This window comes from Pongo pygmaeus, chromosome 10 (assembly GCF_028885625.2).
Source record: "Pongo pygmaeus isolate AG05252 chromosome 10, NHGRI_mPonPyg2-v2.0_pri, whole genome shotgun sequence".
Classification (NCBI taxonomy): Eukaryota; Metazoa; Chordata; class Mammalia; order Primates; family Hominidae; genus Pongo; species Pongo pygmaeus.
Window position 1 is genome coordinate 42281568 of NC_072383.2, and position 13665 is coordinate 42295232.

At 36.2% G+C, this 13665-nt stretch overlaps 1 protein-coding gene across 3 annotated transcripts in view; it reads right to left on the reverse strand.

Annotated features, from left to right (window-relative positions):
• The window catches only part of NELL2 (neural EGFL like 2), a 360977-nt gene that overhangs the window by 256714 nt on the left and 90598 nt on the right, over positions 1 to 13665 (reverse strand). For all 3 annotated transcript variants that reach the window (XM_054444613.1, XM_063672658.1, XM_054444612.2), the window contains 2 exons: positions 766 to 939; positions 580 to 676 (listed from right to left, as the gene is read on the reverse strand). In XM_054444613.1, the coding sequence (XP_054300588.1) occupies positions 580 to 676; positions 766 to 939 (271 nt within the window). The remainder of the gene's footprint in view (positions 1 to 579; positions 677 to 765; positions 940 to 13665) is intronic.

A 13665-nucleotide genomic window follows, 5' to 3' on the forward strand; every position in this document is an offset into this window, starting at 1 on the left:
TTAAAATATGGAAAGTTAAATGACATGTCCTTTAGAGCCTCTCCAATGAAGAAATTCTATGAAGTGTTGTCTCCAAGTACATACTGAAGGAAAAGATATAAATTATAACTGCTTTCTCTTTTGACAGATTTGTGCACATATGTGTATTCCTTTCTCACTTTCTGCAGTACAAGGAGACCATGAATAATATATACTAAAAAGCTTTCAATCCGCTATTAACATCTTTGTAAAAGTATCATCAAAGGTTATATTTCAGTGGTGAAGAGTTTATTTGTATGTTAACATTTTAGATTTTTATTGCTTTGAAAGGTTCATTCAAAGAATGACATGTTAACTTCCCTGATTGCAGCCTTGTGATCATTTCTGTAATATCTAACAATTAAACTCATTGAAAAAAGAAGAGAAAATAATGTTTGCTGGCTAAATAAAATATTACTGTTTAAAAAAAAGAAACAGACACAAATTTTCTAACTTACAAATCAAATTATTTTGTTTCACACCATAAAAAGTAAAATCTACTTTTTGAAACTCATTAGAAAGCATTTACATTTCATTCTCAGACTTTTGGCCAAAAGATACCTTAAAATATCCATGTGCATTATTTCTCTGTCCTAGCCAAAATGTTGTGCCTAGAGGCAAGTCTGTGGAGGGCTTTTCTACTACCCTTTCATAAATTCTGCAAAAAAGAAACATCAAAGAAGGAACGTGAGTAGACAGTCATTTCTTAGAATCTGCCATTTCCTAAAATGAGGACACTACACTTACTTATTGCAGTCAATGTGTAAAATCAAATGGGAAGCACTGATGGCTAAGGAGAGCTTGTGCCACTTGTCATCAGCCAAAATGTAAGGAAACACTTCTGTGTGAGGGCGGTGACTGCCTGAGCGGTAATGCAGTCTGACTTCATTCCGATGGCCACTACTTTCCAGTTCCAGGTACCTGCAGAGAGAAGAGCCACATGGGAAACATTAAAAATAAAGTTCAAAAATGATTGAGGTGACCTCTGTCTACAGGATGGAATAGATGTACTTTTCCTAGTTCTCCCACTAAGTACAACTAGACATCATATACAAAACAAACACAGAAGAATCTAGAAGATAGAGAAAAAAAGATATTCAGGATCCAAGGAACAATATGGTAGTGAGTTCAATGGGTTTCCATTTTGTGTCATATATCCTAGACTTGCAGCTAAAGAAGACTTCAATCTGGAAATATCAATGAATGTAGACCTAAAAAATCCTCAAGATGAGCCTGCTTTCTGTAGCTGAAGAACAAAGAAAGGATCAGTCTAGCAAGACAGAAACTTCTAGATAATAATCTCTCTGTTCCAGTCAAACATCACAGAAAAAACTGTGGCCCCATCCCAAACCATGCCAAACAAAAGCTAAGTAAGAAGCTTATATTTCTACCCTGTTCAAGCAGAAATGAGGCACGTAACACCAGAATAGTGTCAGAGAAGGCCAAGTTTAGAGCCAAGAATTTTAACCCTCCCAGGCAGTAATGAGGCCCCCCACAGCACTAGTGAAGACCATACAATGAGGAGTCTGGACTTCCATCTCAACTTGGAAGTAATGAAGCACACTTCCCTTTCCCCACTGGGATAGTATCAAAGGAAGCCTACTGAGGAGTCAGGAGTTTTATAGTCATCCAGCAGTAATGAAACCACCCCTGTCACAGTGCCAGCAGAAACCATATAGGAAGCTGAAACTCCCCCCAACTCAGAAATAAAAGAAGCTTCCCCCTCAACTGTCAACAAAGGCAAGTGGGGAATCTAGACTTCTACCTCCACCTGGCAGTAACAAGATGGCACCCTCCCTTCCCCTGCCAAAGCAGTGTCAGAGAAAGCTGGCTAAAACAGGCGGGTTAGATAAGATTCAAGACTCAAAACATGATACAAACATGTCCAGGTTTTAGTAAAAAATCATTCATTATACCAAGAACCAAAGAAATCTCCAACTGATTGAAAAAAGAAAGAGAACAGATATCAAGACTAAAATGATAAGGATGTTAGACTTACCCAACAAATATTTTATAGCAGCACTGACAAAAACAATTATGAAAAGACTTAAATGAAAATAATAGAAAGTTTCAGTAAAGAAAAAGAAAAATGGGAAAAAAATTTAAAACCAAATAGAAACTTCAGAACCAAAAAAATACAATAATGGAAATGAAAAGCTCAGTGGATAAAGCTAGACAGCAGAATGGAAGTGACTGTGAAAAGTATCAGTTATCTGGAAGACAGAAAAAAAAGCATCCAATGTGACAAATAGAAGATAGACTGAAAAAAAGTTAAACAGTCTTAAAGAGCTGTGAGATTATAACAAAAGATCTAACATTTGTATCACTAGCATCCAAGAAAGAGATGAGAAAGGAGTCGAGCTTAAAAAACAATATTGAAGAAATAATGGCTGAACACCTCCCAAATTTGGCAAGAGATATAAACTCACAGATTCAAGAATCTAAGGAAACCCTAAACAAGATAAACTCAAAACAATTTTCAACTTCATATCAAGCCATATCATAATTAATCTTCTGAAAACTAAAAACAAAGAAAAAATTTGAAAGTAGACAGAGGAAATCTTGCACATTAAATACAAGGAAAAATTAGAGTGACAGTGTGTTTCTCAGTAGAAACCATGGAACCCATAAAGAAGTGGTAAAATATTTCTCATGCGACAAAAGCAAAAAGAGCTGTTCACGCAGAATTGCATACCCAGCGAAAACATCCTTCAGGAATGAGAAATCAAGACATTCTCAGACAAAGGAAAACTAAGAGAATTTATCATGAGAAGACCTACTTTAAAAGAACAGCAAAATAATGACCTCTAAACAGAAAGAAAAATATAAAATAAAAAGCTTTGGAACATCAGGAAGGTAGAAAGAACATAGTATGTAAAAAAAAAAATGGGTAAATACAATAAGCTTTCCTTCTCCTCTTTTCTAAAGTGTGTTTGACAACTGAAGCAACAGCTCAAAATTGAAGCAAAAGTTTGTGGCCTAAATGTATGTTAAACAATATTTAAAGAATTTATGTTATAAATGAGTGAGGGTAAAGAAACATAAAGACAGCTAAAATTTCTATACATCACTCAAACTAGTAAAATGACTATACAAGCAATCAGTTATAAGTTATGTATATATAATGAAACACCTACAGCAACCACTTACAAAGCTATACAAAGAGACACACTCATAAACATACAGATAAAATGAAATTGTAAAACAAGTAACCCACGGTAAGAAAAAAAAAAGAAAAATAAAACAAAGAGAGAACAAACATAAAATAAAAAAGTGGCAGACTTAAACTCAAGCATATAATTTTATTAAAAGTAAATAGTTTACATGCATCAATTAAAAGAAAGAGATTAGCAGAAGGGATTAAAAACCATGACCATATTCTGTTGGTAAGAAACTCACTTCAAATATAACAGTCTAGGCAGTTTGAAAGTAAACAAATAGAAAATAATATATATTGAAAGTATTAATCAAAGGAAAGCAGAAATGGCTATATTAATTTCAGAAAAATATATTTCAGAGCAAAAAAATACCAAAGACAAACAGAAATGCTATGAAAATGATGAAAAAAATCAATCCATTAAGAAGACATAGCAATTCTCAATGTGTATTACTGAAAACACAGAGCTGCAAAATATGTGAAGCAAAAACTGATAGAATTGAAAGAATAAATGGTGAAATCCACAATTACAGTTGGAGACATCAACGCCCATTTCAACAATTATTTGAACAACTAGCCAAAATGTCAAGAATATATAACTCAAAAATGCCATCAACCAACAGGATCCACTCAACATTTATAGAACATGCCACTCAACAACAACAGAATACACATTCCTTTCAAGTTCCCAAGGGATATATACCAAGACAGACCATATCTTGAGCCATAAAATAAACCTCAACAAAACAACATTTTAAAAAATTTAAATCACTTAGAGTGTGCTTTCCAACCACAACAGAATCACACTGAAAATCAATAACCAGACAATCTCCAAATGTTTTGAAACTACATATATTTCTAAATAATCCACAGGTCAAAGAGGAAGTCTCAGGGAAATTTTTAAAAGTACATAAAATAAATCAAAATTAAAATTAAATATCAAAAATTCCCAAAAACACAGGTAAAGCAATACTTGAGAGAGAAATTTATAGCACTAAATGCATATATTAGACAAGAAGATAAGTCCCAAATCAATAAGCTCCCACCTCAAGAGCAAAGAAAAGGAAGAGCAAAATAAACACAAATCAAGTAGAAGTAAGGAATTAATAAAGAGCAGAAATCAATAAAATTTAAAAAAATAGAGAAAAATCAATGAACCACAAGCTGGTTCTTTGAACAGTTCAATACAATTAATGAACTAACAAAGAAAAAAGAGAAAAGATATCAATATTAAGAGATAAACAGGAGATTTCATTACAGACCATAGAGATATTGAAAGGTTAATATGGGAATACTAAACTCTAGACAAAAAATTTGACAAATGACACAAAATGAACTAATTCTTCAAAAACACAACTTACAGAATATGAAACAGGTTGCTTGTATAGTCCTATAATTTTTAAGAAAAGTGAACTCATAAATTTAAAACTCCAAAAAATTAAATCTCCAGGCCCAGATAGATTCACTGCAGAATTTTCTCACATAATAAAAGAAGTCATATGAATTCTACACAATCGCTTCCAGAAAGTAACAGAGAGAAAAACTACTAAATTCATTTTATGTAGTTTATATTGCCCTGACACCAAAAAACAGATAGTACAAAAAAGTAAAACCAAAGACAATATGCTTCCTGAGTATATACATAAAAACCGTTAATGAAATGTTAACAAATATAATTCAGCAATATATAAAAACAATGATATACCATAATCAAGTGGGGTTTATTCCAGGGATGCCAGGCTCATTCAATATTTGAAAATCAATCCAGTATACTGACTAACAAAGGAATGAAAATTATTTTATCATATTGACTTATGCAGAAAAAGCATTTGACAAAATTCAACACCAATTACAGATGAAACTCTCAGAAAAATAAGAACAGAGGAGAACTGTCTCAACCTAATAAAAAGCAATTATAAATAAACTACAGTTAACATCATACTCAATGGTGAAAGACCAGATGCTTTCTCCCTAACATCAGAATAAGGCAAACCTCTCGTTCCCGCCATTCTTATTCAACATAGTGCTGAAAGCTCTGGTCAGTGCAATAAGAAAAGAAGAGAAAAAGGAAAAGAAAGGAAAGAAAAGAAAAGGAATACAGAATAGAAAGGAAGAAGTTAGAAAGTCAATATTTGCAGATTACATGATTGCCTACGTAGAAAATCTCAATAAATCTAGAGGAGTTGGTACCATTCTTTCTGAAACTATTCCAAACAATAGGAAAAGAAGGACTCCTCCCTAACTCATTTTATGAGGCCAGCATCATCCTCATGCCAAAACCTGGCAGCACAATAAAAAAAGAAAATTTCAGGCCAATATCCCTGATAAACATCCATGTGAAAATCCTCAATAAAATACTGACAAACCAAATCCAGCAGCACATCCAAAAGCTTATCAACCACGATCAAGTCGGCTTCATCCCTGTGATGCAAGGCTGGTTCAACATATGCATATCAATAAATGGAATCCATCACATAAACAGAACCAGTGACAAAAAAAACATATGATTATCTCAATAGATGCAGAAAAGGGCTTCGATAAAATTCAGCACCCCTTCATGCTAAAAACACTCAATAAACTAGGTATGGATGGAACGTATCTCAAAATAAGAACTATTTATGACAAACCCATAGCCAACATCATACTGAATGGGCAAAAGCTGGAAGCATTCCCTTTGAAAACTGGCACAAGACAAGGATGCCCTCTCTCACAACTCTTATTCAACACAGTATTGGAAGTTCTGGCCAAGGCAATCAGGCAAGAGGAGGAAATAAAGTGTATTCAAATAGGAAGAAAGGAAAGCAAATTGTTTGGTTTGCAGATGACATGATTGTATATTTAGAAAACCCCATCATCTCAGCCCCAAAACTCCTTAAGCTGATAAGCATCTTCAGTAAAGTCTCAGAATACAAAATCAATGTGCAAAGATCACAAGCATTCCTATAACACCAATAACAGAGAAACACAGAGCCAAATCATGACTGAACTCCCATTCACAGTTGCTACAAAGAGAATAAAATACCTAGGAATACAACTTACAAGGGATGTGAAGGACCTCTTCAAAAAGAACTACAAACCACTGCTGGAAATAAGAGAGGACACAAACAAACGGAAAAACATTCATGCTCATGGATAGGAAGAATCAATATCATGAAAATGGCCATACTGCCCAAAGTAATGTATAGATTCAATGCTACTCCATCAAGCTACCATTGACTTTTCTTCACAGAATTAGAAAAAAACTACTTTAAATTTCATATGGAACCAAAAAAGAGCCCGTATAGACAAGACAATCTTAAGCAAAAAGAACAAAGCTGGAGGCATCATGCTACCTGACTTCAAACTATACTACAGGCTACAGTAACCAAAACAGCATGGTACTTGTACCAAAACAGATATATAGTCCAGTGAAACAGAACAGAGGCCTCAGAAATAACACCACACATCTACAACCATCTAATCTTTGACAAACCTGACAAAAACAAGCAATAGGGAAAGGATTCCCTATTTAATAAATGGTGCTGGAAAAACTGGCTAGCCATATGCAGAAAACTGAAACTGGATCCCTTCCTTACACCTTATGCAAAAATTAACTCATGATGGATTAAAGACTTAAATGTAAAACCCAAAATCATAAAAACCCTAGAAGAAAACCTAGGCAAAACCATTCAGGACATAGGCATGGGCAAAGACTTCATGACTAAAACACCAAAAGCAATGGCAACAAAAGCCACAATTGACAAATGGAATCTAATTAAACTAAAGAGCTTCTGCACAGCAAAAGAAACTATCATCAGAGTGAACAGGCAACCTACAGAATGGGAGAAAATTTTGGCATTCTATCCATCTGACAAAGGGCTAATATCCAGAATCTGGAAGGACCTTAAATAAATTTACAAGAAAAAAAAAAACAGCCCCATCAAAAAGTGGGCAAAGACTAACAGACACTTTTCAAAAGAAAACATTTATGCAGCCAACAAACATATGAAAAAAATCTCATATTACTCGTCATTAGAAAAATGAAAATGAAAACCACAATGAGATACCATCTCATGCCAGTTAGAATGGCGATCATTAAAAAGTCAGGAAACAACAGATTCTGGAGGGGATGTGGAGAAATAGGAACGATTTTACATTGTTGATGGGAATGTAAATTAGTGCAACCTTTGTGGAAGACAGTGTGGCAATTCCTCAAGGATCTAGAACCAGAAATACTTTTTGACACAGCAATCCCATTACTGGTTATATACCCAAAAGATTATAAAGCATTCTACTATAAAGACACATGTACACGTATGTTTACTGCAGCACTATTTACAATAGCAAAGAATTGGAACCAACCCAAATGCCCATCAATGATAGACTGGATAAAGAAAATGTGGCATATATACACCATGGATTACTATGCAGCCACAAAAAAGGATGAGTTCTTGTCCTTTGCAGGGACATGGATGAAGCTGGAAACCATCATTCCCAGCAAACTAACACAGGAAGAGAAAACCAAACACTGCATATTCTCACTCATAAGTGGGAGTTGAACAATGAGAACACATGGACACAGAGAGGAGAACATCACGTACCGGGGTCTGTCATGGGGAGGGGGCAAGATGAGGGAGAGCATTAGGACAAATACCTAATGCATGCAGGACTTAAAACCTAGATGATGGGTTGATGGGTGCAGCAAACAACCATGGCACATGTATACCTATGTAACAAACCTGCATGTTCTGCACATGTATCCCAGAATTTAAAGCATAAAAAAAAACTATCAGAACTAATAAGTTAATTTGGCAGGGTCATAGGATACAATATGACATATAAAAATAATTATATTTCTACATGCTAGCAATAAACACATGGATACCAAAATTAAAAATACAATATAATTTACAATTACACAGAAAATTTAAAACTACTTAGGTGTAAATCTAACAAAACATAAACAGGTATTATATACTGAAAACAACATAACACTGATGAAAGAAATCAAAGATCTAAATTATGAATAAATATACCATGTGCATAAATTGGAAGACTCAATACAGTAAAGAAGTCACTTCTCCCCAGTGTGATATAAATGTTTAATATAATTCCTATCAAAATAATGTCAAAAAATTTAGCTATAGACAACATTATCCTAAAATTTATATGGAAAGGTAAAAAATTTACATTAAAATTTATAGGGAAGGACATTTAGGTTATTCAAACCAGAATAGCTGAAATAGTTTTGAAGAAGGAATAAAATAGAAAGAATCAATCTACCCAATTCGAAGACTTTATACAGTACAGTAATCACTACTGTGTAGTATGGGCAGAGTGATAGTCACATATCTCATATGGACAGAGAATCAAGAATATACCCACACAAATATGACCAACTGATTTTTTTACAAAAGAGCAAAGGTAATCCAATGGATAAAAAATATAGCTTTTTCAACAAATGGTGCTGAAGCAACTGAACATCCAAATGTTAAGGGAAAAAAAAATTTTTAACTTCAGTCTCACACCTCATGCAAAAATTATCTCAACATGGACCACAAACTTAAATATAAAATATAAAATTTAAGACTTTTAGGGTAAAAAAAGGATAAAATGTTAGAGATTTAAGTCTACACAATGAGTTCTTAGAGTTGACACCAAAAGCACTATCCATAAAAGGTAAAAATTGATAAACTGGACACCATCAAAAAGGGAAACTTTTGTGCATTTTAAGACCCTGTGAAAAGATGAAAAGACATGCTACAGTTTGGAAGAAAATATTTACAAATCAAATATCTGACAAAGGACTACTATCTAGAATATAAAAGAACTCTCAACTCAGCAATTTAAAAAACAGAACATGGGGAGAATGGTATCACTATGGCGGATGGGAGGCAGGACTAGATTGCAGCTCCAACTCGGATGGACAGAGCAGTGTGTGGAGGCTTGCATGATGAATTTTAGCTCCAGATCAACTGCAAGAATAAACCAGGAATTCTGAAAGGACCCACCCCACGGACCCTCTGAAGGAAGCAGATTGCTCCTGCAGGACACCGGAGACACTCCAAACACTGAGTGCTCCAAATGTGGAAATGGAAAAGGGAGATCCTCTTCTCCCAAACACACATCCACACTGGGAAAACTGAAGGTCTGTTTGAGGGAGAAGTTTCCAAACTTACCTGGAGCTGAGTCAATCTAGACAGCCTAGTCAAATACAAGGGTAGAGGAAGCAGCGGGAAAGGCCCTGGGAGCTCACTGAGTCTCCAAGCAGGCCATTCCTGCCTAGCACCACAGGGATCCTTTGGGAGGGTACCCAGAGGCATGGGGGAAGATGTCACAGGCAAAAGGAAATCTCCAGCTGAACTTTGTAACAATTTAAGCTGGGTGAGAAGCCTCCTGGCCAGAACTTGGGGGAGGGCACAAATCTGGTGTGCAAACTCCATAGGTGGGGAAAGAACCAAAGCTCTGTTCTTTTGCAGCTGGGAGGGGGGTAGCCTGGAGCAAGTTCTTAAGTCCAGCTCACCCACCACCTGGAAACAGACTCGGGGCTGTTGGGGCAGGGCACAGTGGGAGTAAGACCGCCCCTTTGGATTGCGTGGCAGTTCGGTGAGGCCTGTGACTGCCAGCTTTCCCCCACTTCCCTGACAACCTTCATGACTCAGCAGAGGCAGCCATAATCCTCCTAGGTTCACAACTCCATTGATGTGGGAACCTCACCCCCAACCCCCACAGCAACCTGCCCAGGGAGAGTCTGAGCTCAGACATGCCTAGCCCTGCCCCCACCTGATGGTCCTTCCCTACCCACCCTGGTACCTGAAGACAAAGGACATATACTCTTGGGAGTTCTAGGGTCCTGCCCACTGCCGGTTCCTTTCCATACTACCACAGCTGATGCTCTCTGGAAAGCGCCACCTCCCAGCAGGAGTCCAACCAGCACAAAAATAGAGCATTAAACCACCAAAGCTAAGAATCCTCACAGAGTCCATTTCACTTCCCTGCCACCTCCACCGGAATAGGTGCAGGTATCCACAGCTGAGAGATCCATAGACGATTCACATCACAGGACTCTGTGCAGACAATCCCCAGTACCAGCTCAGAGCTGGGTAGACTTGCTGGGTGGCTAGACCCAGAAGAGAGATAACAATCACTGCAGCTTCACAGGAAGACACATCCATAGGAAAAGGGGTAGAGTACTACATCAAAGGAATACCCTATGGGAAAAATAATCTGAACAGCAGGCTTCAGCCCCAGACCTTCCCTCTGACAGAGGCTACCCAAATGAGAAGGCACCAGAAAACCAGCTCTGGTAACATGAGAAAATAAGGCTCTTTAACACCCCCCAAAAATCCTACTAGTTCACCAGCAATGGATCCAAACCAAGAAGAAATCCCTGATTTACCTGAAAAATAATTCAGGAGGTTAGTCATTAAGCTAATCAGAGAGGCACCAGAGAAAGGCAAAGCCCAATGCAAGGAAATCCAAAAAAAAGATATAAGAAGTGAAGGGAGAAATATTCAAGGAAATAGATAGCATAAAGAAAAAACAATCAAAACTTCAGGAAACATTGGATGCATTTATAGAAATGCAAAGTGCTTTGGAAAGTCTCAGCAATGAACTGAACAAGTAGAAGAAAGAAATTCAGAGCTCAAAGACAAGGTCTTCGAATTAACCCAATCCAACAAAGACAAAGAAAGAAGAATGAGAAAACATGAACAAAGCCTCCAAGAAGTCTGGGATTATGTTAAATGACCAAACCTAAGAATAGTTGGTGTTCTTGAGGAAGAAGATAATTCTAAAAGCTTGGAAAACCTATTTGGGGGAATAATTGAGGAAAACTTCCCTGGCCTTGCTAGAGACCTAGACATCCAAATACAAGAAGCTCAAAGAACACCTGGGAAATTCATCATAAAAAGATCATTGCCTAGGCACATTGTCATCAGGTTATCTAAAGTTAAGATGAAGGAAAGAATCTTAAGAGCTGTGAGACAAAAGCACCAGGTAACCTATAAGGAAAACCTATTAGATTAACAGCAAATTTCTCAGCAGAAACTCTACAAGGTAGAAGGGAGTGGGACCCTATCTTCAGCCTCCTCAAACAAAACAATTATCAGCCAAGAATTTTGTAACTGGTGAAACTAAGCATCATATATGAAGGAAAGATACAGTGTTTTTGAGACCAAGAAATGCTGAGAGAATTCATCACTACCAAGCCACCACTATAAGTACTGCTAAAAGGAGCTCTAAATTTTGAAACAAATACTGGAAACACCATAAAAACAGAACCTCTTTAAAGCATAAATCACACAGGACCTATAAAACAAAAATACAATGTAAAAAGCAAAAACAAAATAACAACAACAACAAAAAAAGCCAAAGTACACATGCAACAAAGAACATGATGCATTCAATACTAACATTGAATGTAAATGGCCTAAATGCTCCACATAAGAGATACAGAACCATAGAATGGATAAGAACTCACCAACCAACTCCCTGCTGCCTTCAGGAGACTCACCTAACACATAAGGACTCACATAAACCTAAAGTAAAGGCATGGAAAAAGGCATTTCATGCAAATAGACACAAAAAGCCAGCAAGGGTAGCTATTCTTCTATCAGAAAAAACAAACTTTAAAGCAACAGCAGTTAAGAGACAAAAAGGGACATTATATAATGGTAAAAGGCCTTGTCCAAAAGGAAAATATCACAATCCTGAACATATATGCACCTAACACTGGAGCTCCCAAATTTATAAAACAATTACTAATGACCTAAGAAAGGAGATAGCAAGAAGAAAGTTCAAGTGTATATATATATATATATATACACACACACACACACACACACACATATATAGTATTCCATCATATATATATATATATATATATATATATATATATATATGATAGAATACTACTCAGCCATAAAAAGGAATGAATTAATGGCATTTGCAGTGACCTGGATGAGATCAGAGACTATTATTCTAAGTGAAGTAACTCAGGAATGGAAAACCAAACATCCTGTGTTCTCACTGATATGTGGGAGATAAGCTATAAGGACACAAAGGCATAAGAATAATACAATGGACTTTGGGGACTTGGGGGGAAGCCTAGGAGGGGGCTGAGGCATAAGAGACTATAAATAGAGTACAGTGTATACTGCTCGGTATCCAGCTCCTGCAATAATTCATAGGAGACGTGATGGTGTCTTGGACCACAGTAGTAGTGGTAGATTGGTGGAAAGTGGTTTAATTTTGCATATATTTGGAAAATAGAGCTGATAGAATTTGCTGATATGGAGTTTTGAAAAACAAAACTGAAAAAAATAGTGGAGCTGGAGCTTTTGACTCTAATGTTTTGTACTTGAGCAAATAGAAAACAAGAGGTGCCACTGATTGAGATGGAGACTATAAGAAGAGTAAGTTTAGATAAAGTGAATCAAGTATTTAAATGTAGATATGTTATATGTAAGGTACCTAATGAACATTCAAGAGGACATGTAGAAAGGACAGCTAGATCTATAAGTCTGAGGTGAACAGAGGTCCATATGGGCATGGGAATATGGGGGTAACAGGCATATAGACCACACTGAAAGCCAGGAAGGCATAGGGATTCCCTAGGGAATTATTATAGACATAAAAAAGGCACTTTGACATTTTGAGGAAGCAGCAAAGGAAACCAGTGTGGCCAGGGAGACTAGAGAAGAAAAAAGTGAGAGTGGTGTCTCAAAAGCCTGGTGATGAGGATGGTGCCTCAAAAAAGAGGGAGTGATCAACTGTATCAAACGCCATTGACAGGTCAAGTAAGATGAAGAATTAATCTCTGGATTTAGCAAAATTCAGAGATTATGCTATTTCAGAAAACTTTTTAGGGGACCCTAAAGCTATTTCAGAAAACTTTTTAGGGGAGAAAGCTGGCTTGAAGTAGGTTCAAGAGAGAATGGCAAAGAGAAGAAACAGACAATAAATGGAGACACTTTGAAAGAAATGGGAAGGTAAATGCTGAGAGAAATGTCAAGAGATTTTTTCTTTATTTTTACTGGTGAGAAATACTATACATGCTTGTATGCTGCTGGGGATAATCCTGTAGAAAAGGGAAATTAGTCAAAATTGAAAGAGAAAAGAAACTGGAATAAAAAAGAAGCCATAAAGTAAAACACAGATTAACTTTACATTTTAACTACATAAAAATTAAATCTTTTTCAATGGAAAAGACACCATAAATAAACAACAAATGACATTCTATAAGACAAAATAAAATGCATAATACATCAGAGGTTAATATCCACAATATATGAAGTGCACCTACAAGTCAATAAGAAAAATCAACTAGATGGATTTTTCTTATTGATGTATAGATCTGCCAATCAGATTAGCAAAAATTAAGCAGATAAATAATACCGAGTGTCAATCATAATGTGGGGAAATATGCACTCTGATACATGATTTGCAGCAACATAAATTGACAAGAGCTTTTTTGAAAGGCAGCTTGGTGAAACTACCAACACCTTAAA